Genomic DNA, 27,726 nt, shown 5'->3' with positions numbered 1-27,726 from the left:
CACTTCAATTTCTTTAATTACACAACGCTCGTGTGCGTACTTATATTCATGTCCGTACAGCTGGTGTGCCAAAAAATATCCGACCCGAGTCTGAACATTACCTAACGAGATGACGTAATCAACGTCTGAGTAAAAAAAATTAGAAAAATAAAAATCTATAGACGAAAGAAAATTCAGCGTACGGAACGAATCGGACTGCAGGTAATTTCGGTACCTAGGAGCGATGTGAAATTATTTCTATCCAACCGAGAAACGATAGAAAATAGTGACGTCCTGTAGAATTTGTTCTTTCATTTTTGAAAACGTCTGAAAAGCGCGTATGATATTTCGTTGACTGGAGCGACGATCGTTTCAAAGAAATTCGCATTTAAATTCTTCGCTTTTTCACAATGAGAGAGGGGGGGGGGGGGGGGGGGGGGTGAACAAAATTAGAAAATGAAAAAATTGAAAAACTTTCTTCATACGCGTGAGAAAGATTTACACGAGTCGTGTGCGCGATGTAAAATACACGTAACAATTACGGTTGGGTGTAAATTTTCTCCTCGGGAATATCGAAGATTTTTTCGATATACTCGGAGAAATATCGTCGGGGGACGAAGCAGATATAGAAGGAAGTGTAGGAGGCGGCGAGGCGGCGAGGGGGTGAGGGCAGGGAGGGCTGGGGGGGAAGGGACGGTCGAGGGGGAGGGTAAAGGGGTTGAATCCGAGGTTGCATGAGTGGGAAAAAGCAATCAATCTTTGAGAGGCAGATGAGTGCGGATCTAAAATATAGGGCAACGCAAATTTAGTCTGGCTGCGTCCACGTGTCTCTCCGGGAATGCGCAACCGCCCCAGCCAGCGAGCAGCAAAACGTAATCGATATTGTCGACGAGGTGCTGCCGCTGCTGCTGCTGCTGCTGCTGCTGCTACTTCTGCTGGTGGTAGAAATTGTGGCGGTGGCGGTGGTGGTGGTGGTGGTTGTTCCGCCGGTACCACGCCCTGCACCTGGCAGATGCGAATTCGCGAATCTATATCTGTTCCGTGCGTCCAACAAACGCTGTAAGTGCCACACGAACCGTATTCCACGTCGATTACATCGGGTGGTTTCTGACCCGTTGCCGTCATGCTCCCGTTTTTACAGAGCCAACGACATCTTATCCGCACCTCGAGGCCCCCCGATGACCCCTTTCAACGTCTCGCGTCCACACCCAAAAAAGAACACACCCCCGCAACGGGATTCGAAATGCGATCGCGCATAGGTATGCGTAGCTACGTCTTGAATAAAATTGGAAAACCGCGTTGCGTTGAATAGAAAAATTATCGCGAGCTGGGTGCGGCGTATACTACATAGATTATGTATTACGTTGTCCATTCATAATTTATATATAATACATGTGTACGTAGGGGTCGACATCCTCGAGGAGAAAATAAATGAATTACGGATGAACTAAAGTAGAGGCGAATTTTGTGGGGGGAAAAAATAGACGAATTCTAGTTGTGATGTAGATTTTTTTCTACAGAAACTGTATCGTCGATGCTCTATGGTAATATTACTTTTTTTGTTTGTTCGTTTATTGTTGTGTTTTTTTTTTTTTTTTTGTCATAGAAATTCGGGTAATCCGATAGACGGGACAACTTTCCCGGATGATGACGTCGTATAGATCATCGTGCGACTATAAAACCGACGAACGGTGCTTCGTTATTATTATTATCATTGTTCTTGTTTTTATTATTATCATCATCCGTGGCGATTCGGGGGTTTTGGCAGTTGCCGAAAGTTCGCTAACGAACGTCGTACGATAGTTATCGGCGATGGTTCGATTAATTAATTTTTCTTTCTGGTTTTTTCCAACTTTTTTTTTTTACTCTTTTTATTGCTTCTTTCGCGACGTCTCGGAGCGTGTATCGATTCGTGGTACACGATGGGCTGTGTACTTCGACTCGACGAAATTTGAAAACCGTGCATCGTACAAAATAATTCGAACGCTGTATCTACTTGCTTGAATCGGATCTAGAAAAATGGCACTAGTAGTTCGATCGAATGATAAATTGCTACGTCGGGTATACGTGTTCCTAATTTCATTCATTGCAGCTGGGAACCGTCGTAATCGATGTAATTCTAATATTTATAACCAGTTTGCTTTGAGGGGCGCGGAATCGACGTGCAGGGGTGTATATTATGTAGGTACGTGTAGCGTTCCAGTGTAACAGATTAGACCTATAAAATATTCTACGAATTGATTGTTCGATTAATATTTGAACCGGACAGGAGATCGTGTTTCGGATCGACCACGCGTCAATACCACTGCAAATTGTATACGTGTTTTATCCGTTCACCTGATGACCGTGTTAAATCTTATTATATAAATCCGTCGCCATTTTGAATAGAAGATTATAAATTATAATTCGACGATTAACCAAACCGTGGAAATAAGACCCCTCGCTATCCATCGTTCCCGGGGATTAGCGGGACCCGATAATCTGTGCGAAAGCACCGCGTTTTCGCCAAGGATAATAGAAATTTATAACAAGGACGTCGTCGTTTCGTCTCTAATGTATCTCGTCGAACACACACGTCCGGGAACAAAGTTTCCGAGCGGTTGAGAAGAAAAAAGGGAAAACTTCCCTTTTGATCCATTTGTTCCTATGGTTTGGTTTGGTTTGGTTTTTTTTTTTTTTTCTCTCGCAGAACTTTTTTTCAAACTCGAAAAATTTTTCGAGCCGGACCGGTCGCGTCGCCTATTTTTCCCGTACCCGTACGGATGTGTAGTATATATATTCAAATACCGTACGCGAGTTTCAACGGTTGATCGAGAAAGATACGATCAAAAATCCATCCAACAGTTTTGACCGGCGCAAAAAAAAAAAAGCCCGCAACGAAACAATTTACGCACCGATTTATATTCGTACACCCGTCTATTGAGCATAACCGACTCTCCGCACCAACGGGGTATACAGAAATATATGTATGTACGTAATATAAATACGTACATATGTACACACTATACATTCTAGGGATAAATCTGCCCGCTGAGCTGCTCAACCTTTCATCCGATCATCGTACGTACATAGGTGCAAATCCGGTAGCGAAAAAACAAGCCAAACCGGAGCACTCAGTATTTTATTATAACGTTTTGTTCCTTTTTTTTTTACGAAAAATTCTTTTTTCATTCCTTTTGTTTTTGTTTAATCTTCTCGCAAAATCCTCGCTCGCTGTGTACGCGTCTCTGTGTATCGTATCGCTGGAATCGAATTCGCATGTCAACCGATGTCGTTATTTTTTCATCATTCTTTCACTCGTTACGTCACGTATGAAATTGCGAAGAAGAGATGGAAAAAGAGTGTATTTATATCGGTATCGCCTAAAAATGAAACGCGCGGAGTGACGTAACGGAAGATACGTCGCTGTTTCGACCTTTCCTTCTTTCGAAACAAACTCTTACAGCTATTTTGTTTTACCTTATTTTATTTTCCTAGATGTCTTCCGCACCGCTAGTTTACGTTACCTACTACACCTCCTTCAGTTTCTCTTTTACGTATACATGCAGCGTTCTCTAGACGACTTCTGCACAGCTTTTATGGTTCTCGAGTTAAGGGCGTCTCTTCCCCCCATTTTTTTTTTTTCTCTCTCTCCTCCCTCCCCGTTTTTTCTCAGATTCACATGTATTTCAGTCACGCCCCAATAATACTTCTTAAATTCCGCGTTAGCCTTCTTTTCATCCAACACGAAGAGGAGAAGAAGAAGAAAAAGACTACTACCCCATCCAACGAATGCCGAGATTCTTCTACAATAAATACCTATACGCACATTAGTTTTAGGACGTACCGTGTAAACATCTTTATTTTATCGCGTGGGGTACGAAATGTTCTTTACTTTTTTTGTCTTTCTCTTTTCTAGCATCCAGAGCAACTGTACACGGTATACAGGGCAACCTTTTCCGGGTAAAAATTACCGAGCTGACCTAAGCTGCTGCCGCTGCTGTTGCTTTTCTGCTGTGCACTTTCCGGTCGGTATAGACCTCGCTATTTTCTTTTTGTTCGCCTGTTTTTTTTTTTTTTTATTCTTTACCTCGGTGCTCATCTTTTACCTCTACCTTTTCCACCTTCGTACCCTCCGAGAGGAAGGATGCGTTCGTAGGTTCTATGCATGGATGGTTTTTACCGAAGTTGTTGTTGTTTTTTTTTTTTTTTTCTTCCCCCCCCCCATTTCGTTTTTCTCCTCTTTAGTTTTTTGTATTCTTTTCAGAGGTTTTCGAAACTGCACTAAATCATTCCCGGCTGCAACGGATCTTGTAAGTAGCGGACACGGGGAGGGGGGGGGGGGGGGGATAAGAGAAAAATAAAAATGAAAAGAAAACTGAAAACAAAAATAATGAATTGTTGCTCGCCGTTGGCACCGATGCTTTTTTGCTTCGTTACATTGTGTAGCCATTGTGAGGTGAGGTACAACAATACCGGAGCCGCGGGGGCATGGCGGGTGATATGATACATCATTTATTACCGGTAGCGGTGTTCCGTGTGCGGAGAAAAGAAAAAAGGAGGATAATGTCGAGGGTAAAAAAAAAAAAAAACGAAAAAATTAGACGGAGAAACTGATTTCGAGCGAGCCGAGCGAGTTGGAAGTGAAAACGTAAGTGGAGAACATCGTCGTCGGGTCGGCCGCCGTTTTTCCAACGGGATAACTGGGGGGGGGGGGGCCATCGGGTTTACGTGTGCGATCGATTCGCTCTTGGGATTCAAAATTCAACCTTCTGGGTCGTCAAGGCGGCGCACCTAAACCTACGAACGATATAACCCTCAACCCTCTCGCCGCCGCTACGTACGTACGTACGTATTCCAACTGAAAATTATCAGTAGAGTTTCAAAACTGATCGTGACAAGCACGCCGGTGTAATAAATCGTCGAAGCGTCTGTTACCAAATTACATCTGCCGCCTCTGCTGCTGGTACTTCTAGCTAACTAACTGCCCACCCCCGCATAGCTGAAATCGGCTATGTGCTCGAAATTTTATGCGAAATTGATAGTTATCCGCAGGGACGATTGATGGGACAGAAATTGTGGCTCGATAAAAATCATAATTTCTTAGTTCGGACGTGTCAGCAGCTACGACGGAGGGTGGATAAAATGGGACCTGGATCGTTCTCGAAATTTCGATGATACATCTGCAACGAAATCGTCATCTTTCAAATCACTTAGAGGGGGGGAGGGGGGAAATAGAAAGGCAAAGCAAAATCTTGTTCTCCAATTTTGTTGAACGAAAATTCTCCTACATTTGGGAAAAAAAAAAAAGAAGATTCGTCCGTGTGTATCGAACGACGTCATTTTTGCGGTTGACAAATTACCGTCGACGTGGGTACTCCCGTGTCAAGGGGGCCGGACGCCATAAGATTTAGGCTGTCATCTCCGTTTTGGCACAACAAAAGCCTTTCCGCTGCTGATCCAGGCTTTCCATCAAGAGCCCGGTGTGCCGTTGCCGCTTCCGTTGCAACGGGGTATTTCGTTAATCCGAGTAAAAGTGTCTCACTTTTCCCGACCTCAACTTTCTTCTATTTCACTTTTTCCCACCTTGTTATTCATTTCGTAGGTATACTCGTCCTCGTCTTCTTTTCCCTCGTTCCTCTCTCTCTCTCCTATTTTCAGGGGCGTCCTTGCTCTCCGTTTTTTTTTTTTTTTGTCCTCCCGACTTCTCCTGGTTTTTCATTCGCTGATACGTATTTCGAAATCTTTTTTTTCTTCTACCCCTCTCCCTCCAATTTTTCATCGCTGCCGGGCCAATTAGAAAACTGACGGGCGATACGTCGCGAAAAATAATCGCGATTATTAGAGAAACACGAAACTTTCGGCCAAACAATCGTTAGCACGAAAGTGTTTTCGTACTTTTCTTTTAGTTTCTACATCCTCGCTCCTATATATCCCGGCTAAAAGCATGCCGTCGCACGATAAGCGGTAAAAATTAGTGTCCGGGAATAAAATGTAGCGGAGATAAACGATGAAAAGCAACGACGAAAAACAAAAACAAGAAAAAAAAAAAAAAAGAAAAACTAGAAACAAAGTATTCCAAGCATGAAATCGTTTTGATCGCGTGTCTTTTGTACGCGTACGTCTACCGTATCCAGAGGGTTTCTTTTCTATTTCCTCATTTTATTCCACGTACGGTATACGAGGAAGAGAGCGGGAGTGTCTCTCAGTAGTAAAACATCTGTTTTGTCAGCCTGGCATATTCAACGACTCTAGTGGGATTTTTCGAGAGCGATGAGCCGATAGATACGGACGTAAAGAGGCGAGGGGTAAAAAAAAAAAAAACACACAAACCCTCTCGTAATATACGCTGAGAATGGCGAAAATCCCGAAGGTTTCTCTCTAGCCGCAGCTAATGCCTCTGCCATTGCCACCGATGCCTACCACTGCTAGTGCGGCTGCTGTCGCTGCTTCTGCTTTCTGCTCAAAGAAATATTATAACGACAACACTCGAGTCCACAAGAGCTAACGGGGGGGTACTCGATAGATGATAATCAGCCGTCGTCGACGTCGTAGTCATCGTCGTCGTCGTCCTCCTCCTCCTCCTCTCTTAATACGGTACTTCAAACGAGCGATTAATTTTTTCCCATCGGTTATATTTTCCTTTTATTTTCTCTTACCTCGACGGAGGCGCGTTCGACACGTACGTGTACCGCCGCGTCGCGTCATCGCGTTGACGGAAACACTTGACGGATCGCAGAGGGAGGGAAAAAAAAAATAAATAAAGAAATAGAGGCAATAACGAAAACTGAATAATTGAAATAAAGCCAAAGAGTTTCACGTTCGAACATTTTCGCAGGGGATACAGTTTCCGCGGATACGCGTGTGCATCGGATGCCGTGCGACCGAGGGCGGTCGTAATCATGAATGAAATGAATTAATAAACGTCGTTGATCGTGACACAAGGCAGTGAAACTGTAAATGCATATTAGATGACCCGATTGCATGCCACGTGCAGTTATACTTTGAACGTGAAATACGTAATGGCGGGTACACGTACGCGGGTGTTGTCGAGTTGAATAATTTGGCGTTTGCAAAAAACTACCGCGAACGATTGTCGATTTTTTTTTAAATCCAGCGGTTATACCGACGGGGGGGATGCTCCGTGCATTCCGAAGAGACGAGTCGGAAAAGTTTTACGAAATTATAACGGCGAAAGTTCGGTGAAAAGCTAACAAAATTTACATTCGTCATTCGGTTATTAAATTCATCGTATCTCGATACATTTTATTCGCGATTGTTATTACGTGGAAAACTTTGCGGCAACGCTAATTGAAATCCTGCAAAAATTAATAACAAAAACAGAAGTGAATTTATTACCCGACAGGTGCAAAAACCTTCGTTCCGAATGAGCAAAGTTCGGTTGAAATTTTTATTTCCGCGAACGTGGTTCGTTCTATTTTTTCTCCAACTGTTTTCGTTCGTTCGTTTATTTTGTTTCCCGTAAACTACGTCGTATCCTTCCATATTTTCGAATCAATGACAAAATCAGCGCAGCCACGCCCTGCGATGCGGGGTAAAGAGCCCCGCCGAAGTTGGGAGGGTAAAAAAAATTCCAAGTATTCTATGCGTGGGGTGTGAATTATATTTGTTGATACACTTGTACATTAATGCTAAAATGTATTTGCAGAGAAGATTTGCGAGCACTTTCTTCTTCGCGGCTGTGTACATAACGGCACAGAAAAGGAAAAAAAAAAAAAAAAAATTTAGAAGCACAAGAACGATAGAAAGAGGATTAGAACGGAAGACAGAAATTTCCAGTCTAATTTAACTGCGAGGGTTCGCCATCGTCCGTGCCGCTGCTGCAGTGAGCTTAAAAGATTCCAACGATAGCTCCGAAGAAATTTAGTTTCCAACTTGCTTGAGATAAGCAAAGCAAGAACAAACCACCGAGATAACCAACGATTTCGCACGTACTCCGGAACACCGGTTTCGTTGTAAAAATATTTCAACAACGATTCATCGGCGAGGAATCAAACGCAGGTGTGCAGTATCCGTATCACGTTTTCGTTGCGTTGCGTTGGTTTTTTTTTTCAAAGTCGTCCGCTCAAAAGCGATCCAACGTAGCTCCGAGATCGTGAAACTTACGAGGCATCGATTGATCCGTGATCGTGATTAATTTTGTTCGCTGAAGGTTTACGCGCATTCGTTTCAGATTTCCAACGCTTTGCCTCTTCGAACATCGGTAAAGCGTAGGCATTCTAAAACAAATATCACGCTCGTCCTGCACTCAGCTCCGTTACCTACTTCTTGAATGTTTCGTTATATCGTTTGGTTCTTTTATCCCGCACAAGGTCGTCAACTCCTTTCTCGTTAGCACGGAAATATTCGTCTCCATTGGCGAAGAATTTCCCTCTGATTGTGGAGGTCCTGAATTTTCAGATTCGCGGTCAACTAAAAAGTACATTGAAAAAAAAAAAAAAAATATGACAAATCGACGCCGTAACATCGATTCACTTGGTAACAATTGTTGGATACATTCCCGTAATATTTCACGCCTCGTTTTCGATCAATATACGAATAAAATGTCATCCCGCGGGTGACGATGTATCGCACATTGTTTTATACAGAAATTCATCCGTTCGCGAATCGCACGATCACAACGCTAATCGGATTCGAATCAGGTAAAACTGGATACGTGTAGTGTTGCGGAAAATTTTACACGTCGTACATGTGTACGATGTTGGACAAGCTCGACGTACAGGGACGACCGCAGCCAGGTATTCGTAGGGGCAAAAAGAAATTTCAACAAACCTAGCCGGACGATGATCCATGGAACATAAAAGCCGTGGAGAACTGTGCGATTTCGGGAAAAAAACAAAGGTGGGAAGTTATTAAATTTTCCAAATTCCTTTTCGGTGTTTTTTTTAAATTTTTTTCTCGCAAGAGTTCAAAGACGCGGAAACGGTTGAAGATTAGAAGCAATTAATTTAAAACACGGTCTCTCACATTCACGCTGCTAGATCAAAAGACGTGTGTATACACATTAGTGTGGGTAAATATATAGAGACATTCACGTATATAACCGTGTATATGTACGGTGTTTCGCGAGTTTTAACTGTTTTCACCTTTTACCTTTGACTACTTTGTGCTCTACTTCGACGTTCTTTTGTTTAAATTACACCCTCTTCAAATAATTATCCCGCACACACAGAGATACACGCTTTACGTGTAAGACGTAATCCACAAAAACTGAGATAGAAAAGAGAAAAAGGAGAGTTAAAAACGTTAGAACGAAACGTACATAGAATACGTAAAAAAAAGCAAAGTTTTCGAAAATCCAATACGCGAAATATATGCAAACGTATTATATACCGTACGACAGCTAAATCTATCGTATACTGCACGTAAAATTTTTATTCATTTCTCAGATGACGTGAAACTCCCAATTTTATATGCATAGTCGTAAATACTTACACCTACCCATATAGGTGAATATATATACGTATCTTTTTTTTATAGGATCTGAACTGTTTCAGATCCAGAAAATAAATAGCGTCGTGTGCACCTAGTGTACATGATACATGTATATATTTTTATATAAAATGTATCCTATTTTATTTTCGCGAACATATGATTATAGCTGCGAAACCTACTTTATTGACCGTAACCAAAATGTAGGGCACATATAGTATATGTATAGGCTTCTAGATACACGAGGTATATACCGGCTGTACACATAAATACACCTTATATATTTAATGCGGCCTCAATATTTATACACATATATTATCGAGTTTCAGGTCTAACATGAATAAAATATACGCCAGTGAATTATAACCGAGTATCGACGAACGTAGATACGTGAAAAATTTTCGAAATTCTATTTCGATACGGAATATTTTCCATGTTACGCGCATTTTAATTGTCCAATTTTTCCGAACACCTCGTACGTATGTACGTACAGCGTATTTCCAATAGCATACGAGTTCGCGGGCGACCAGCGCGACACGACCTTTTGGATTTTAAAAGTCAAAAGGTCGGACGTGTGTATCTGTTCTGGTCGATTTGCGCCAAAAAAATGTGGAAAAAAAAAAGAAATTGGAAGAAAATAAAGGTCCGACGAAATGTCACGTTGTTGTACAATTTTCAGTGGACAAAAGATCAGAGCGAAGAAATTTTCGATAGAGAGAAGAAAAAAAAAAAAAATGATCGAAAAGCTTCTGGAGAAGAAACGACATTCGTTCGCAGTTGGGGGAAAGGGACGTCATTTTATTGTTGAAGAAAATTTTTTTTGCTAGATCAAAATTTTTAATAAAGTTCACCGTTTACCAGAAACTTTAATTATAATATTACCTCGTTTATAAAATTTAATATCATTGAACGCAGGGTATACGCGGTGTAACCCTGCACCTACTGGGTTTGATGTAGTTTTTTTTTTTGCGTTTTTGCGTTTTTACATTTTTCATGTTAATTCTTCGAGCGGTCTTCCGAAGCGCGGAACCATGCAGCGTTTCATGTTGTTTGAAATTTTTTAGTCCATTTTTTTTGGTTCCTCGAATATGAAATAATGCGGGTACGTAAGGTCCGCGTTAGCAAAGGTATTACAAAATAATCCAACGGAATTCTTTAACCTGAAAGTTAAAGTTGCGCTAATTTGGTTTTCTGTTTTGGTTTTTATTTCAGCTACTGGAAACGAGGCGTTAATTATTCACGGTGCTAATAGCGCGCGATATCAAAATTCACAAAGAACGTTTTGATCAACGATTCTACGATTTTCCTCCACATCTCCGCACACCCGTATTATCCGTCCATTAACGGCAGTCTTTACCACGTAACACCGTGTTAGTAAGTATTCGTGATTTTTTAGTTATAATAAATGAACGATACCGAAAAGTGACGACGACCCGATGACGATTCGTACGAAACGATGGCAACGAAATTCTATGGACAATATCATCGAATCAATAAAGCCATTCGAAATGCGTTACGCCATTCATCATCACGTCTCTTTTCAGAGGGATGAATATAGAATAGATATATACGGGTATGCGTACAACCGCTCTTCTATTATCGTACCGTATAACCAGTCAATTTAATAAGATTCCCACATTCCTTACATTTCACGACACACGCGACCATTCACACAAATGTCTATCGTGTTATAAACCACACGACTATATACCAACCTTATACACGTATACGTGTGTATATGCACGTTCTTTCGATTTTCGAGAGATTTGAATGCCGACGTATCACGAAGACCTTATCGCGTAACACCGGGAACTTCGCTACTTTTATTCGCTCATTTATTTTCCATTAATTTTTCTTACCACGTTTCAATCTCCGTTCGGAATGAAAGGTCATAATTGCGCGAACGTTCTCTCACCTCGACTTTATTTTATTTCGAGACAAGACCAATAATTTTGTTACGGTTCCCACCCGCCCATCGTTACCCGGCATTCAAATCTCCCACGTCGACTGTACGTTTCCTGAACTCGTACGTATTTCGCGTCATCATTTATACCGGGTATAATCTGTAAACCAAATATTATACACCCAACCACAGTTTGAATTTCGAAAACATATTGATTATGAAATGATAATTTTTTAGTAGCTTCGTTCAATTAATAAATATATTGATAATTATGCAACAGAGTAGGATACCGTTGATGTTTGAGAGAAATTTTTTCTTTCTTTTTTTTTTTTTGTCAAATTTATAAATAAAACTATGTACCAAAAATAATCGTTACCAGTGGGTACATGGATGTATATGTGTACGGAGGAAATTATATATTTTATTGTCATTTATATATACGAGGTATTATATACATTTATGTAAATATGGAAACTTGATATTTTAAAATAACGTAAGATAATTATACATGCTAATAGATAATGATAATAACATTAATAATAATAATAATAATAATAATGATCGGAAATAATTCAAAAATTGTAAAGTTAATTAAATATAGAACGGAAAATTACCATTCATTATGTGATAATAATTAAATACAACTCATGCTATTTTATACATATATTTAATTTAATGAAATCTTATACATTAATAAATTATATTAAATTGTTCGATGACATGAAAACATGCATATCATTTGATCCGTAAAATATAAATTTTTCAAAAATTATTGGAAATGAATAATGATTTCGAAAATTATAATTGTGCGATTGGTGGGGTTCTATCGATATCTTCGTTCGAGTGGAAGGGAAGGAAAATAAAAATGAATAAATGAAGCGATAAAAATCATTGATTTGTGAGAGAATTGGAGTAGAAATCGCGTAAAGTGTGTCAGTGGCGCAGTCGATGAATTGGAAATTGAAGATGAAATTTGTCGGCGGAATCGAAAAAATGATCTCATGCAGTCTCGTCTGAAACGAAGAAATAACGAATAATAAGAAAAATGAATAACAATCAAAATTCGAGATGCGTAACACAGATCGAAATATAAATGGAGTATCCGTATATGAGCTGAGTGATTTTTACCTCGCTTCGACGTGCTGTCGGCGCTGTTAGTAAATCCAGGTACAGCAATCACGAGAACAAAGAGTCCACAATATACCCAAAACATGTTTATGTCTTAACAACATTGTTTAATTCCATTTTACATGACGCTCGTGAAACACTATGATGCAGTCGATTTTTCTCATGTTACGTATAATCATCATTGGTACCTATAAGAATTATTGTAGTAACCTATCGCGGATATAAAAACCGCGTACGCCATATAGGATACGAAAATTAAATGATAATAATAATTGTTATTGTTATATCACGACCTAACTAATACGTTAGTTCATTCGATTCGATAATTATTGTTAATTTGTATTATCTTCGATTTTATTTCATTTATTTTTTATAATTCAAACACGTTCCCCTATATATCGCGGCCGATTGAACCCGTTCTTTTTTCTCCTTCTACGTTTCTTCGCCTTTTTTCTCTTGAATTTGATTTTTTTCCATTTAAGTCAGATTATCATTAATATCACAATGAAATGTAATGTGAAAAAGAAGTAAACGCAACAATCAACCTATTTCACTATTTTATTCGGTATATTCGTTCGTTTGGTTAATTTATTCGTCCCTCTTCGGGTTTTCATTAATATTACTTTATATTTTTAGGTAAACTACTATTTTAATACGCGGAGCTCGGGGTTATATTTGATAAAATCACGCTTCGGCTGCCATCTTCTTCCTCCGCTGGAAGTCTGGAGTATGAAAATATTTGCAGCCCCTCTACCCCCTCCATCCACCACGCCTGGACCCACCTCTTATCGATTCCTGCGCCATTTCCCGTCAACCCTGTCAAATCAATAACACCCTCCCGGCCACGAAACACGGTGCGCCACGCAGATACGAAATGCGACCCAGAAAATCGCTACGCCACACGCCCGCTGTCTAAATAACAGGTATAATCCCCAACTTTACCAGGAATTATTTAATAATCCGTACAATTTTTTCCTTTCGGTTATTTTATCCTCCGCCGATACGCAACTACCGCGATTCCGCCCTCCGAATAATCCCCCTTAACAATTTATGATTCCCTCGCTAACGAAACCGAGTGTACGAAAAACCTCCCCTCGACTTTCGGTGGAAACACGTCACGATAATTTTCCGTCACCCCGTGAAAAAAGCTGCCCGGTGAAAACGTACCGCTTCGGAGCTTGCGCGAACGCGAACTGGCAACCCTTAACTCGTAGGCGGGTCGTCTGCCCTCATGCACGATATAATACCGGCGCGACCCGTTCGTATGGCGGGAAAAATGTGCCACGTTCGAAAGGGAATTACACCCTCGGAATATCTGATTGCGGGAAACGTCGCCGTAATATTCCGAGGGCGCTTCGACTACGAATCCGGAAACTCGAGGGACGACCGACCCCCGGCAGCTAACGGTACCGGCCAAAAATCCAGAGTTTACCACGTAGAACGGAGACTCCCGGATCTATAACAGGTCGATACTCGTGTTGTTCTACGATTGTCTTCTCTACGATTAAAGGAGGGGGAAAAAATGAAGAAAATAGCGCAGGAGGACCTCGAGCTGCGGGACGACAACGATCCCGATTCAACACCGTCGATTATCTGCTCTTTCGCTCCATTGCCGCTCCGCGTTCTTGCATTGCGATGACGAAAGAGTACGAGGGGTAAGAAAAATGTAGAAGAAGAAAAAAAGACACGTGGAAAAAAAAAATCGAAATATAATCAAATATCGCGCGATGAAAGAGGGGGAGTCTCTCGGAGGGTAAGGGCGAAAATTGATTTTTTATTATTCCGATACTTTCGGAGTCGCCGCTCCGTGGAATATAAATACATACGTGGTTATGCATGTAAATTAGTTTATACACGGAACAATGCAGCCGTCTACACGTATGCGGACAACGTTGGTAAACCCCGAGTGAAACGAAAGAATCGCGTTCGCTTGGCTTCGGTTATTAGAAAGATAAAATCAATATATCTATGATAAAATGAATTCGATTATGATGCACTCCGCCGTCGCAGCTGCAACCGAGCTGCAATGCGGTGCACTGTACATAGGTAAGAATCTTCCGAAAATTGTGACGTCATAGACGTTTTTTTTTTTTTTCTTTTCTTACTATTTATACTACGTTCGGTCGATATCGTTATCACGTATATATGTATATACGTACGTACGTACATGGATTTTCACAAACCTTTAATTCCTCAAAGGAGGATCTAGCGACGCAAACTTTCAAGCTAATATATTGGCTCTCCCGATATATTACATCCGTTATACATTTATGTACAGTAAATTCTATGTATATTACACGTGTACATATTTACATATACGCTTATATATACACGCGTGTGTATAGACGTAGAGCGATATAGTTGACAAATTGGTGGGCTGATTACATATGCGAGCAAACGTTTTCGAGAGTTTACCCATCCCCCTCCCCCTCCCCCTCTCCCTATAACATACGTACCCCATTTTCTCCGTACAGAAGACAACCTTCTTCCTCTCGCTCCGTATCCTTATGTACGCCGTATTCCCTAACCCGAGGGATGCAATCATCCGAGTCCTGCACGACGAACGTATGGAGATTTTTTTTGTTTTTTTATTTTTCTTCTTCTTTTCCCCCCTTTTCTTCCATGTCCTGCGTTCGTTTGAAATTTGAATATACTGTTATATTCCTTCATATTTTCCTACCCATCGTTTTTGCTTATTTTCTTCTTTCCTTTATCTTTCCTCCTCTTTTTCGCTTCCCCGATATATCTCTGGACCGAGGATCTCTACTTCTTTCTTTCTTTTTCCCCCCCTCCTCTGATCATCCCCTCGTTTTCTACGTAAAACGCGCCTCGCCATATATTTGCACCGTATAGATCGGAATCGATGTGGCACATATCGTTTATCCACCATTACCCCTCACGTGTTGTCGTACATACGTGCAGGTATACGTGGATCAATCTTACCGCGTGATAATAGAAAATAATACACCCACGTTAATGTGAATTTCTAATTCTCCAGCTTATAGAAAATAATTTGCTTACGAGCTAACGGTTATGCGCCTCTGTATATATTTTAAGGTACGTATGTACGTACATACCTATGTAAACGGTGTACATATCCGTACGTACGTATACACGTGCATAAAGACCAAAAGCATTTAGCTAACGAGGTCCAGCCGTGAATGCCGGTGCTCCGGCGGTGCTGCATGTTACCGGCACGCTACTTCTTCCGCGGACTGGGCAATTCATTACTCGAATTAAAAATAGATTCTGCAAATAACGAAAAGGAAAAAAGAAGAAAAAAAAAAAAAAAAAAAAAAAAAAGGAGGAGGAGGAGGAGGAGGAGAAAAAAGTAGTTGGAACAATACGAAAGAAAGAGGTCGGGGGCGGGGGATGGAGAGAAGGAATAGAAAAAAAAATAAATGAAACAAAATACGAACACATACACGTTCAACGATAAGAGGGAAAAGAGAGAAAGAAATAAGGAAGAAACGAGAAACTCCTCCTGCTGTTCCGTGCGCTCACTTCAAGAGAAAACGATTACGAGACTAATTGTGAGCTTCGCCTGATGAGAAGCAGCAGTTTCTTACTCGCGCTGCAGAGGTGCGTTTAGGCAAAAGTAGGTAGTTAGGTACGTACTATATATTATGTATTATAAATAAACGAGAGTTCAAAGCGAATAAATAACGCGATGTTGACTCGCATTATACATACCTGTGTATGTACGGTGTGCACACAGGTGTATAATAACCATTCAGAAACGTCATTAGCATTTAAGTTTTATAACAATATTCATATACACAGATATAGGGTATGAAATGTATATCCCGTATGTGTGCCATAGACATCATCGAGGAATTTCAATTTTTTCTTTCACATTTTATCTTCAAAGACCGCAACGGATAACATTTTTTTTTTTTTTTCTCTCTTCTTCTTTACCTTTATTTATTCAATTCATTGACACATATTTATTTGTTTTTTTTACCTTTTTCTCATGTGACGTGTAAATTATTCGTGAGAAAACTTTGAAGTTAACTCACCAGATTATTTGTTAGAAAAAATATACCTGTCTCGAAAAATGACCGAGTTATCGCCATTTTTTCACATTTTTCAGCATTAAAATGGAGATATCTCGTTGGGAAAAAATCGTATATAGCTCAATGCTTAGATGTTCGGAGCTTAGCTGGAGTCAGGTAGCCACGGGCGCGCGGTTTGTTGTGGGGCGTCACCTCTGCTCAGCCCCGAAGGTGACGTCTCACAACAAAGCGCTACGCTGCTGGCTACGCTGACTCCAGCAAAGCTCGGGCTCGTTGGTAAATTGGAGAATTCGAATATTCCGACCCATGCATGGATTGCGATGAATCAAAGTGGGTCTACGACTAAAACCAATCGATGTGTCTTATAATTTTTTTGCTTCCAACAGTAAATAATTGATGATTACTAAATCGATTGTATGAGTAGATGATTTTGGCTTCCATATTTGGATTTCGGAGCTGATTATACGTGAGATTACCCTTGAAAAGCCAAAAAAAAAATCGATTTTTGGGCCTGAAGTAAAGTAGTTTAAAAATTGATTGTAGGACACTTTTTTAACGCAATTTGACCTCAGGAATCCAAATCTGAAAGAAAAAATTATCTATCTCTGAAATTGACCAAGTTATCGCCAATTTTCAGCTTTTTGGGGTCAAAAATAAAAAATTGATTTTTCAGTCCATATTAATGTAATTTGAGCTCAGGAATCCGAATCCGAAAGAAAAATTGATCTATTTGCAAAAATGACCGAGTTATCCCCATTTTTTCGCATTTTTTGGCATAAATTTGAGGATATCTCGAAGGGGAAAAATCGTAGCTCAATTTGGACAACGGATTCGTGTTCCTGAGGTCAAAATACATAAGAAAAGTGCCTTACGATCAATTTTAAAAAATAAAAATTTTCGGCCAAAATTTGAGATTTTTCCAAGGGGTACCCCTTACGATTTTTTCAAATTTTGACCAAAAATTTTTATTTTTTAAAATTGATCGTATGGCACTTTTCTCATGTATTTTGACCTCAGGAACACGAATCCGTTGTCCAAATTGAGCTACGATTTTTTCCCTTCGAGATATCCTCAAATTTATGCCAAAAAATGCGATAATTCGGCAATAACTCGGTCATTTTTGCAGATAGATCAATTTTTCTTTCGGATTCGGATTCCTGAGCTCAAATTACATCAAGACAGAATAAAAAGTAAATTTTTTATTTTTGACCCGAAAAAGCTGAAAATTGGCAATAACTCGGTCAATTTTGGAGATAGGTCAATTTTTCTTTCAGATTTGGATTCCTGAGGTCAAATTGCGTTAAAAAAGTGTAATACAATCAATTTTTAAACTACTTTATTTCTGGCCCAAAAATTGAAAAATCCAAAGGTGTACCCCTTGGAATTTCGTCGATTTTGGTTAAAAAATCAACATTTTTTGTCGGGGTTTTCTATGCTATTCTTATTTTTGCTGACCTCAGGAATCCGAATTTACAAGTAAAATTGATCTATCTATAAAATTGATCGAGTTATCGCCAATTTTTCGCTTTTTGGAACAGAAAGATTGAAATATCTCGATGATTAACATTCGTAGATTGATAAAAAAAGGCTCTCAACATGCGTGTGGGATATAATGATGCGAAATTGAAATAAATGACTCACAAATAACGTAAAAAGGGACGTGAACACCTGGTAAAAATCATTCTTCGTTTTTTACTGTCGTTACTTCTTTCCTTGACGATAAAATCGTTGACGATTTTTCACAGTCTTGTACTTCACCCTTAATTTTATAATTGCAAACGTTATATTACGTGTAGAAAAATTACAGGCTCAACATTTGACTGAAATTTTTCAGGTCCAACATGACGTACGAAATTTATTTTCCGCGCATTCGGGAGTGGGGAGAAGATAAAACGAAACGGCAGAAGTCTCTGAACTGGAATGTATTTAACCGTTTGATTTTTGTTTGCTCGTATAACATCCTTTTTTTTATTTATTCATTTCTTTTTTAAACTTACTTAGTTCGTCGCGGTGTATGTAGCTAGTATGAGCGTATAAAATGAAGCAAAAGGCGAACGAGATCGAAGCGAAGCGAAAAACAAGGTAGTACGTAAATAAATAAATGTACCAGCAAAGTAAATATGAAATCTCGCGTAAAATATATCGACTGTTACTTAAGGAACCATAAAGGCACGTATAATTATCCAGAGAGGTGAAAATGGAAAAAAAAGGACTTACAAATAAATAGAATAACCCAATGAACAAATCACAGCAGTTTAGGTGGCATGTAGAATTTTTTTCAAACGCTTCGAAATCATTATCTTTACATTTATTTTCCCAATTTTCCTATACATCCCACTTCATCGCAGAGATTTATTCCTTTTTCAAAGCACGTTTCACTCGGGCGCTGCTGTGATTTTGAGGCTTTTTTTTTTTTGTTCATTATTTTGTGGGATACCAAACGGCAGAAATATGTTGTAACAATTATTATTCGAATTGTGGGTCATTTGTCTTTCATCTCGTTGATTCTCTCATTTCTGTCACTCGCCCCATGTCATCGTCGTCGACGGATCGTTCCACTCCGATGCTTCTCAAAAGCTCGTCAATAACTTCGCCAACGACTTCGGGATACCCCGCGTTTCTGATGTCCCGTACCCTTGCGGAAATACATTTCAGAACTTTATAACGATTCTCCGATCGCTTCCCGTCCTTTGTTTTTCATTTACTTAGTGATTTTTCTTTCAATTCATTGCAGGTTTTATTTCATGTAACCATGCCTCCGCAATAACGATCTCTTCCCGGTTGAAATTGTGGAAAAGTTTCGTGTCTTAACGAACCGCGATTGCATTACCTATGATTCCCACTCCCTCTCAAATCAACGACATACGTTCCTTCCAAAAGAAAGTAAAACTAAAACTGAAAAATGAAAAGTTCGAAGGGAGCTTAATAAAAATGTGCAGCTATCGTATCGTTTCATATCCCTAGGGATTTTGTGAACCTTGATCGGGCAGCTCGTTAGCGGTAGGTAACTGGTTACAACGATATACCTACAGATATTTCACCTGAAAGTTCAACACTGTAATACACGTAACGTGAAACTAGGTAATAATTTTTACAAGAGAGAAAAAAGAGAAGATACAGATCAAGGAAACTGAGAGGAGAGAAATAAATTTTGCACAGCACTTTCGCATAACTAAAGAATCATTTGTTTTACCTGTCAACGTTAACATCCGGTAGATATTATTCTTCTTTTCTTCTCTTCTCGTTCCACTTTCCAGGTATTTATGATATATTCATCGCATTCGAGGTGAAAAAAAAACAAGAAGTGAACCAGAAAAATGAAAAAGAAAGCAGAGAAAAAATGTTTGCTCTCTCTAGAATACCATAAAATATTTGCGCAGCGAATTATTATATCCCATCACGCTCGGTTTATACTCTGTACACACAAGTTTAATTCACGATGGAAATAATAATTAATTGAAAAATTCATGTTCTTATTATTATAAAAATTGTATAAACATTACCAGGCGATAGCTGGGAAAAAAAAAAAAAAACAATGAAAAAATAAGGACAGAAATAAAAATTAATCAAGCAAGAGAAAAAATTCATTAAATAAAGCTCGCGAACTCGGTCACCAGAGATTTGAGTTTTATAAATCCGAAATAATTAATCGAATAAATAAAATTTACGTAGCTTAAAATTGTTAATTGAATCCTATGTACATATACCTATATATTCATGGTTTCCATAAGAGAAATTCAACGATTTATACATTCCCAACAATGATAATGGCGGTTTGAAATCGTGAAATTGTGTATATGCATTCTATATATAAGCTCCTCAAATATTAATATTATTATTATTATTGTTATCATTATTATTACTACTATATATCTAGGCGGTGATTAATATACAAAATGTGATATTATATAAATGTATGTAAAACTTTGTGACTATATATATAATATTATATATATATATATTTGTATAATAATATTAATGTGACGGAGGAACTTGGAAGCGGCATCTGTCGGTATATAGGTATAATATATTTATGTATATTGTAGGATATATATTTATATACCCTATATATTGTATGTACTATATAGGGTATATAGATCATGAAGTTAATTGTCAATCGATTGAGAAAAGATGTTGAGGAGCTTTTTCTGTTGGGGGGATAAGAATAATAATAATAATGCAGTCTTTGAGATATACACAACACAATATGAAATAGAATGGCATATTAATCAGGATTGAACTTTTATAATATATTCATATTGTTTTTTTTTTTTTTTTGGTTTTTTTTCTTCTTGTTTTTAGATAGGGCAGTGTTGTGGACGGTTACGGAGATGATCCGTATCCCAATGATTCCTACATAATGTATACACACTATTTAATAAGTACATTTCAACAACCTCCTTTAGAACTAATGTTATATCATATTATTATTATTATTATTATTATTATTCATTATTCATTATTCATTATTATTCATTATTATTATTATTATTAATCATATTATTATTATTTCTTTCTTTTTTCATTTTCCTTTCTTCTTCTCTTTTTTGTTGTTGTTGTTGTTTTCTTTTATTATTATTACGATGCATTTGTTTTGTTTTGTATTTTTTTTTTTTTTTTTATTATGAAAACATTTGAAAAAAATCACGTTTTATGTTAGTACATACTATGTTAATAATAGTTAATAATAACCATTAATAGGTATAGGTATAATCTATCTAACTATTAAAACAGCGTCATATTAAAGTCTATCTTCCTCCTCCTCTTCCTCTTCTTCATTGTCCTCGTTATTCTCCTCTGACTCTTCCTTGTACCCAGGGTGTTCCGAAATAGCGTAGTAATTCCCGTTGTAGATAACACCTAATTCCCTGAGTACGTCTCCCCTAATAACCGCCTTAATAGTCCAATTGTAACATTCCTCGCTTTCGCTTTCTCGATCCAATCTTTCAACGTCTAATATCTTAGAGCTTAGCCTCTCGAGTATAATACCGATATCCTTGATGCTAAGATGATGCTTTTGATCTACGGTGAGTTGATCAATGAGAAGTAAAAATTTTTCGGAAGTTACGATTTCGTCTTCCATAATTGTATTTTCGGTTTCAGATTCCGAACTATCGTGCTCCTGATGATGATTGTGATGGTGATGGGGATGTCCTACTGTATGACCACCGTGAAACGAACCTGCGGAATTACCACCGCCCAATCTTTGGCCAGGACCCGATGAGCCCTCGTCTCGGTCTTCGGTGTCGCGAAATCGTACGTGACCCTTTACCATACCGGGACGACGCGTACCGTCCGAAAGCGATGAGGGGGGTTGAGGCGAGGGTGTCTGCTGCTGCGCATCTTGTATCGGCGATGTCGCTACCGATTTGTGTACGGCGATCCTTCTGCCCTCTTCGTGCAACGCGCAACAGTGGAAATCACATTCCGCTGCACTACTACCGTCCGCACCGTTTACAGGACTACCGTTTCTCACGACCGGCTGATGAATGTGATTCGAACACTCTGGCGTGTGGATATGAATAGTGGTACTATCGAACGAATTAGTACTCTGCTTCACTAGACGGCTCGTTGGCACTCCGCTCGTGTGTTGGGTAGACGATGATATTGAGCCAGGAGCCAGTATCGGCCCGTAGGAACTATGACTCGGACTAGTAAAACTCTTCTGTACCATATCGTCATGATTTATCACAGTTATTTGAGGGCTGCTATAACGGGGACCTATTCCCACGCCACTTACGCCAATACCACCAACGCTGCCGCCTAGGTCGCCCGCGACATGGCCTCCAGCTTTCCCATTACCGATCCCTATACCGATCCCGATCCCATCGTGATAACTCTGAAGCTTGTCAAGGCTCGTTTGTATCACTAGAGACGGCCTCTGTCCTACTGAATTAAGCTCCGTCTTTTTCGTTGGCGAATATTTCGAGCTTTGACCGTCCGCAGATTTCGGCTGTTGAACCTGCGACGATGATCGCTGATCCCAGTGGAGAACCACCGTGACACGTCCTTTATTGTCCATAATTTTCCAGGATGGCGTTTCATCGTGCAACTCCAATGCGTGAATCGTTTCGCAAACTATTTTCGGAATTGCTGAAATTGCTGAAACAAAATCGTACGTAATAAGTTAATTACTGTTCTTTCGCTATCTTCGCCATTTCTATTCTTCTCTATTTCTCTATCCCATCAACCTCCGAAGAAGACTCGATCGCCCCGTGTCGATCACGTTGAATTTACAAAACCCGAATAAAACTACGATTTTAACGATCCGAACGAGATATAAAACTGGATTGAGATTGCGGGACCATTCGCTCTTATTTACATGCTGTACAAACCGTTCGTCGATATTTCAAAGAAGCACGCGCCCTCCTGAGAGAGAAACAACAAAAAACCAGAAAACACATCGCTCTACCCGAGCGCCTTGGTCTGACCCTAGCGTGATGTAGACTACTGCGCGCGTCTGACCGTCACGATAACCTCTACTACTCGTACGCCGCGTTCGGATCTGTTGTACTTCGCCAGTAGTTACGCCCCGGTATGGTCAGCCGCGGCTGACTGACGCGCTACTTACTACTGCACGATCCGTAAGATATATACAACTCCTGCGAATTTAATTCCATCCGTACTAAGAATTTTACTATTTCTTCGTTATTATACACACATTTTTTTTGTTTATCTCCATTCTATTTATGCAATAATCTGAGAGGACCGAGAAAATGCGCAGGTTCCCGATTTTCCACGGGGAAAAAAATAAATAAAATAGCCCTCTCCAAGGGACGGTTTGAAGGAAAGAAAAAAATCGATATCTCCTCAGAATTCAGAACTGATTAATGAAGAAAATAATTTAAGTAAATCTCGAATAAATAAGTTACAAAAAAAAAACAATAATTTCAACGTCCCCACCGTAATATTTTTACAGTACGTGTACCACATTTTGAAATTTTCGGAAGTAGTTTTTTTATTTATTCTAATTGGTAAAGAATAATTCATAAAAATTTTCAAGAGCACGAATAAAAATCGGCAACCTGGACATTTTCTTGATTAACGTAGAAATAAATCGTAGAACTGTTTTAATTGAAAGTGAGGACTGACCTCTTTCGAAAGATCGTTAATCGAAGAGGTTGACAGGCCAGTCCAACAATCGTGTAATAAGAGATCTCCTCGATTCTTTCTTTTAGATCGTTTTAACTGATTCTCTGATCGATCGATTGATCGTTGGTAATATTTCGTTCGTTCAACCCCCGCATGCACATTGCACATTGTTCAGCATCGACCCCCACTCTCAATCATCTCTCTATAATTAGATTGGACAGAGTACCCAACGATCCAATCTCCGTCCAATCTTAAACCCGTATATTGGACACAATATACGTTGCTCAAGTGCGCTGGCCAGTCAGTAAAGAAGGAAGGATTTAAAAAAGGAGTAGAACACTCGGAGCTAGGACGGAAAAGAGAGAGAAAAAAAAATTGGAAGTTGGGAGCGTGTAGGGGAGGGGGATGAAAGGGGATAAAAGGTCAACTGCCAGGACTGGGGCAAGGAAAAACGAGTAAAAGGCAGAGCTGTAGTGAGCTGCCAAGGGGGGTTGTCGTACCAGCCCGAATAATGTCGACGCCAGTGGGACACCACCTTTCGCCATGCCGGAGGAGTAGCAAAATCGTGTTGTTCGCTAAAGTCTTGAAATATTCTCCGTCCTCCACCTGAGTACCGTCCGATTCGAGCACTAAACAGACATTCTCGTTTTGGGGAACGCCCAACTTTTCTTTCCCTGAAACAATACGAAAAAAAAATAGAAATATTAAAATAAACGGAAAATAAGTATCGTAAAAAAAAAGACATTAAATTTCATAGATATCAGATAAAGAGCGAAACTGATTTGAATTAACTTTCATGTACATGGTTACAGAGGTATGTCGGCCTTGCCATCGTCACGTGATCGTACTTGACAATTTATTTTATATGCGAAACGTAAGCAAAATTCAAGCGAAATACAACCCTTTCATGATATTTATCTTTTTCATACACATTATGTATAACGGGAGTTAAGTAGAGTCTGAGTTCACTGTCGAGTGCGATCCGATATACCTTATAGCAGCAAGTGGGATTTTTTTTCCCTCAATTTATTTTCTCTCCACACTTTTTCATCGTCATTATAAAACGAATTTGAGAATTTTTTTTGTCACTCACCACGGTGTAACAGTTCCTCAAAATTGCTAACGACCAGTCCCTTTCTTACGTTTCGCCAACTGTCCCATATCTTAAAAGGTCTTTTGCTCCGTAACTCCTGCGGCACAAACGTATACATTATTTTACCAAGTTTATAATAGATAATGTCGCTAAATGACAATTTTTTATAGATATTGCTCAATCAATGGTGACCGTTGACTGTAAGTAGCTCAGGTAAGTTTCGATACAAATAAAGTATCGATGGGGCGTACGTTGCAGGATTTTTCAGACGATAAATAATATAAGATCGTATAAGGTACATTTCTAAGATTTCCATCGCCTGCAAAGCTGCACTCGTCCGAGAAATGCTGACAACGTAGGTATTTAGGTATTAGGTATAAAATTAGGACGAGTTAACTTTGATTAAGCTTATTAAAACTCGTCGGAATCCTCGTTCAGTTTCAGCTGTATACGTGAGTTTTTTTTTCTTTCTGTTTTCGTTTTTTCTCCATCTTTTTTGCAAACCGGCAGTAAGAAAGGAGATGAAAAATCATTTCATCGTCAGTTCGATTCAAACTCGAGCTATTATCGATGGATGGTTTTAAAGTTGCTTTTCTAAAATAATAGCGAGCTTAGACTTCGAAATCTAATCGTGTCCTTTGAACTGGGCGTGACGGATATCCAGTATTTAGACAAGAAAGTATTTGATGCTGGTTTAGAAAATGTTGAAAACCGTATGGCAAACCAGTTAAGGGTTTGTTTCATTTAGGATCCGAACGAAAAGAGAATGGAATTTTTTTGCCATTTAGTTCTGTTGAGTTAAAACATGACAGATCCGTCCACGTTGACGTTTACGACAATCGATTATTTTGGACCACAGCGATTAAATGATCGGCGCGCGTTCCGAGATTTTTTAATTCATTCGAAAATGAGTGCAGGTTTGATGGAGAAAATTTATTTCTCAAAATAACAAAAAAAAAAAAAAAGAAAAAGATTGCAAATTATGTTTGGGTTACTGTTCAACGTTTTCAACAGGGTGGCGCTAAGCGGCTAAAGCGCAAGCGCGACTTATGGTCGAAAACACTGACCTCATTCAATCATAGTCTAAAAAATAGTATATGAAAATTGCAAGGTAATGGTTTAAAACACTATGCGGATATAGAGGTATACTTAAATAATAAGATGAAAAGATTTTTACAATACGATTTGAATATCTTTATGAAAAAACACTGGGTGTTGGTAAATCACCTACACTCCCGTCTGAGATAGATATATGAAATTTTCGAACACTGCATAATTCGCCGCAGAGACGAATTATGGGATCCCGTTTTGTCTGTCAAAAATATTGTTACTTTTATTTTGAAATTGTATGTAATCAGCTCAGTTCAATTGATTAGATAATAAAATATACGGTGTAAAATATTCCTTTTCTTCTCCAGAGAGTGATAATTTTAATCCTTGTAAATCGAAAGATATGCAGTATACGGTGTAAAATTATTTTAAGGACTCATACCTCGGGAAAACGCATTAAATTTAAATAAAATCAATCTTTATCGATGGAGCGAAGTCTTCTCTGTATTTTTATCAATGCAATTGACGATTATGATCGACAAACGTTATTATCCATGTTATATATCACGATGTCGTCGAAGTAAAACTAATCTCGGTTTTTTTATTATAGAAAAAACAATGTAGATAATTTTAAGCAAGAAAATTGCCGAGGTTTATACAAAACTCTAATAGAATATTTTAAAGCTTGGTTTAATAAAACGCGCTATGGCAACTGCAGATATAAACGAGGTCCTCGCAGATCAAAGTCAGAATGAAGACGACCGCGTACGTTGAACGCGATTCGACACGGGGTCAAATCCCAGGGAAGTAGGTCACGGGTGTGTGGAGCAAAATAATCTCGCTATATACCAAACTGTGCGATGTCAGGTATTCGGATAATCGGAATTTTTCTACAAACTTGGATTTTTATACCTGTAAAAAATATATACGTGGGGTAGCAAATTTTGGGGTAAAATAAATTTATAGAGTCATCGTTTCTACTTTGATTCCTTCTTTTTTTCAATGTAATCAAATGGTGATGATATCGTGTATTATTAATTGATATATATATATAGCTATATGTATGTATATATATATATATCTTGATTATAAGGTTGTACCATACCTCTCTTGCCATTACGTCATATCCCTGCAGGTACGGGACCGTCCCACAAGCACTTATTTTAAAAGAAATGCTGCACCGAACGCTGCAGCATTTTTGCTTCGATCCGATTCCCAATAGACCTTGTAAAATGGACCCTAGCGAACGGGTCTTTTTTGTACAACGTTTAACAGCGAATGCCTCATCCTACCGGTAAGGTATCTTACAATTACCCGATCTAAGATTTCACTAACGCATATGGGGAAAATTGTAACAGTGGCTTCCTCCCAGCGGTTACTGCGGCGACTCCTAGTTTTAGATCGATTCTCTCTCCGTGTACGTACAGACGACCTCTCACTCACCCTCTCCACCCTCTATGCCCTCTTCGCCCTCCACCGCGATCTGATCCCCCACTTTCCTCTAATGCCGATGCGAAAGCGTTCGCCTCGCCTTAAAAATCCATCGGCCTGAATTCTAACCGAATTTAGCTACCTTTTTATCCAGATGTATTTCTCCGTTTCTATCCTCGGTACCTTGTCAAAGCTGGACCACCCTTTTCCAAGCCTTTCGAGCCCTATTGGCCCTTAAAACTCGCCCGCTCGCTCCCACTCGCGCCCGCCCCGCACGCCCAGTCGCGCGGTCCTTCGTATTTGGATTTTGGACCGTCGCTCCCCGACCGGGATCAGGATCACTGATGCTGTGACTCGGGGCAACTCGTTCGATTCCGTCAAAGCCCGTATGCTACCCTTATTCTTTTCTACCCTTCAGATGAAATTTGAGAAGTTCATTTACAATCACCGGTTGGCGCCTGGATATGAAATACCACAAGATTAATACTAATCTAAGCCCTCATAAATAATTTCATTCCAATTTGTAAAATCGAGGTACTCAATATTTGAATTCCGAATATCGCGGCGTTTTCTGATAATTGGTTTACGTCCCGCCGTAATTT

At 39.3% G+C, this 27,726-nt stretch overlaps 3 protein-coding genes across 14 annotated transcripts in view; 1 reads left to right on the top strand and 2 right to left on the bottom strand.

Moving 5' to 3' along the window:
• LOC105690110 (disintegrin and metalloproteinase domain-containing protein 11) overlaps nt 1-13,643 on the bottom strand; it is a 43,956-nt gene extending 30,313 nt beyond the window's left edge. For 8 of the 11 annotated variants that reach the window (XM_048653419.1, XM_048653418.1, XM_048653421.1 and 5 more), the window contains exon 1: nt 12,443-13,164. In XM_048653419.1, coding sequence (XP_048509376.1) covers nt 12,443-12,527 — 85 coding nt within the window. In that variant the 5' untranslated portion in view covers nt 12,528-13,164. Of the gene's footprint in view, nt 1-12,442; nt 13,193-13,224 lie in introns of those variants that run through there. The other 3 variants (XM_048653413.1, XM_048653416.1, XM_048653415.1) reach the window with 3 other exon arrangements.
• Nucleotides 771-1,431, top strand: LOC125500413 (homeobox even-skipped homolog protein 2-like). Its single transcript, XM_048653425.1, has 2 exons — nt 771-1,038; nt 1,121-1,431. Exons 1-2 carry the CDS (start codon nt 818-820, stop codon nt 1,236-1,238), a joined length of 339 nt encoding a protein of 112 aa, XP_048509382.1. The 5' UTR covers nt 771-817; the 3' UTR covers nt 1,239-1,431.
• A 7,000-nt stretch (nt 13,644-20,643) lies between the features above and the next one.
• LOC105689344 lies at nt 20,644-27,455 on the bottom strand. 2 transcript variants are annotated; one of them, XM_020854500.2, is made up of 4 exons: nt 26,799-27,455; nt 24,644-24,740; nt 24,051-24,224; nt 20,644-22,560 (listed from the first exon to the last, which is right to left on the bottom strand). In XM_020854500.2, exons 1-4 carry the CDS (start codon nt 26,808-26,810, stop codon nt 21,200-21,202), a joined length of 1,644 nt encoding a protein of 547 aa, XP_020710159.1. In that variant the 5' UTR covers nt 26,811-27,455; the 3' UTR covers nt 20,644-21,199. The 2 variants fall into 2 exon arrangements, with proteins under 2 accessions (XP_020710159.1, XP_048508778.1); XM_048652821.1 differs by lacking the exon at nt 26,799-27,455 and adding an exon at nt 26,136-26,432.
• Nucleotides 27,456-27,726: the final 271 nt, after the last annotated feature.

Source organism: Athalia rosae, chromosome 3 (genome assembly GCF_917208135.1).
Source record: "Athalia rosae chromosome 3, iyAthRosa1.1, whole genome shotgun sequence".
NCBI lineage: Eukaryota > Metazoa > Arthropoda > Insecta > Hymenoptera > Athaliidae > Athalia > Athalia rosae.
This window is presented reverse-complemented; position numbering and strand designations above follow the sequence as displayed.

Coding starts and splice junctions, on each gene's coding strand:
- LOC125500413 (XM_048653425.1), top strand. CDS start 818: ATGCGCAACCGCCCCAGCCAGCGAGCAGCAAAACGTAATCGATATTGT. Junction 1,039..1,120: donor CCGTGCGTCCAACAAACGCT/GTAAGTGCCACA, acceptor CCGTTTTTACAG/AGCCAACGACATCTTATCCG.
- LOC105689344 (XM_048652821.1), bottom strand. Junction 24,225..24,643: donor TGAGGAACTGTTACACCGTG/GTGAGTGACAAA, acceptor GTATTGTTTCAG/GGAAAGAAAAGTTGGGCGTT. Junction 22,561..24,050: donor CGTCGACATTATTCGGGCTG/GTACGACAACCC, acceptor ATTTTGTTTCAG/CAATTTCAGCAATTCCGAAA.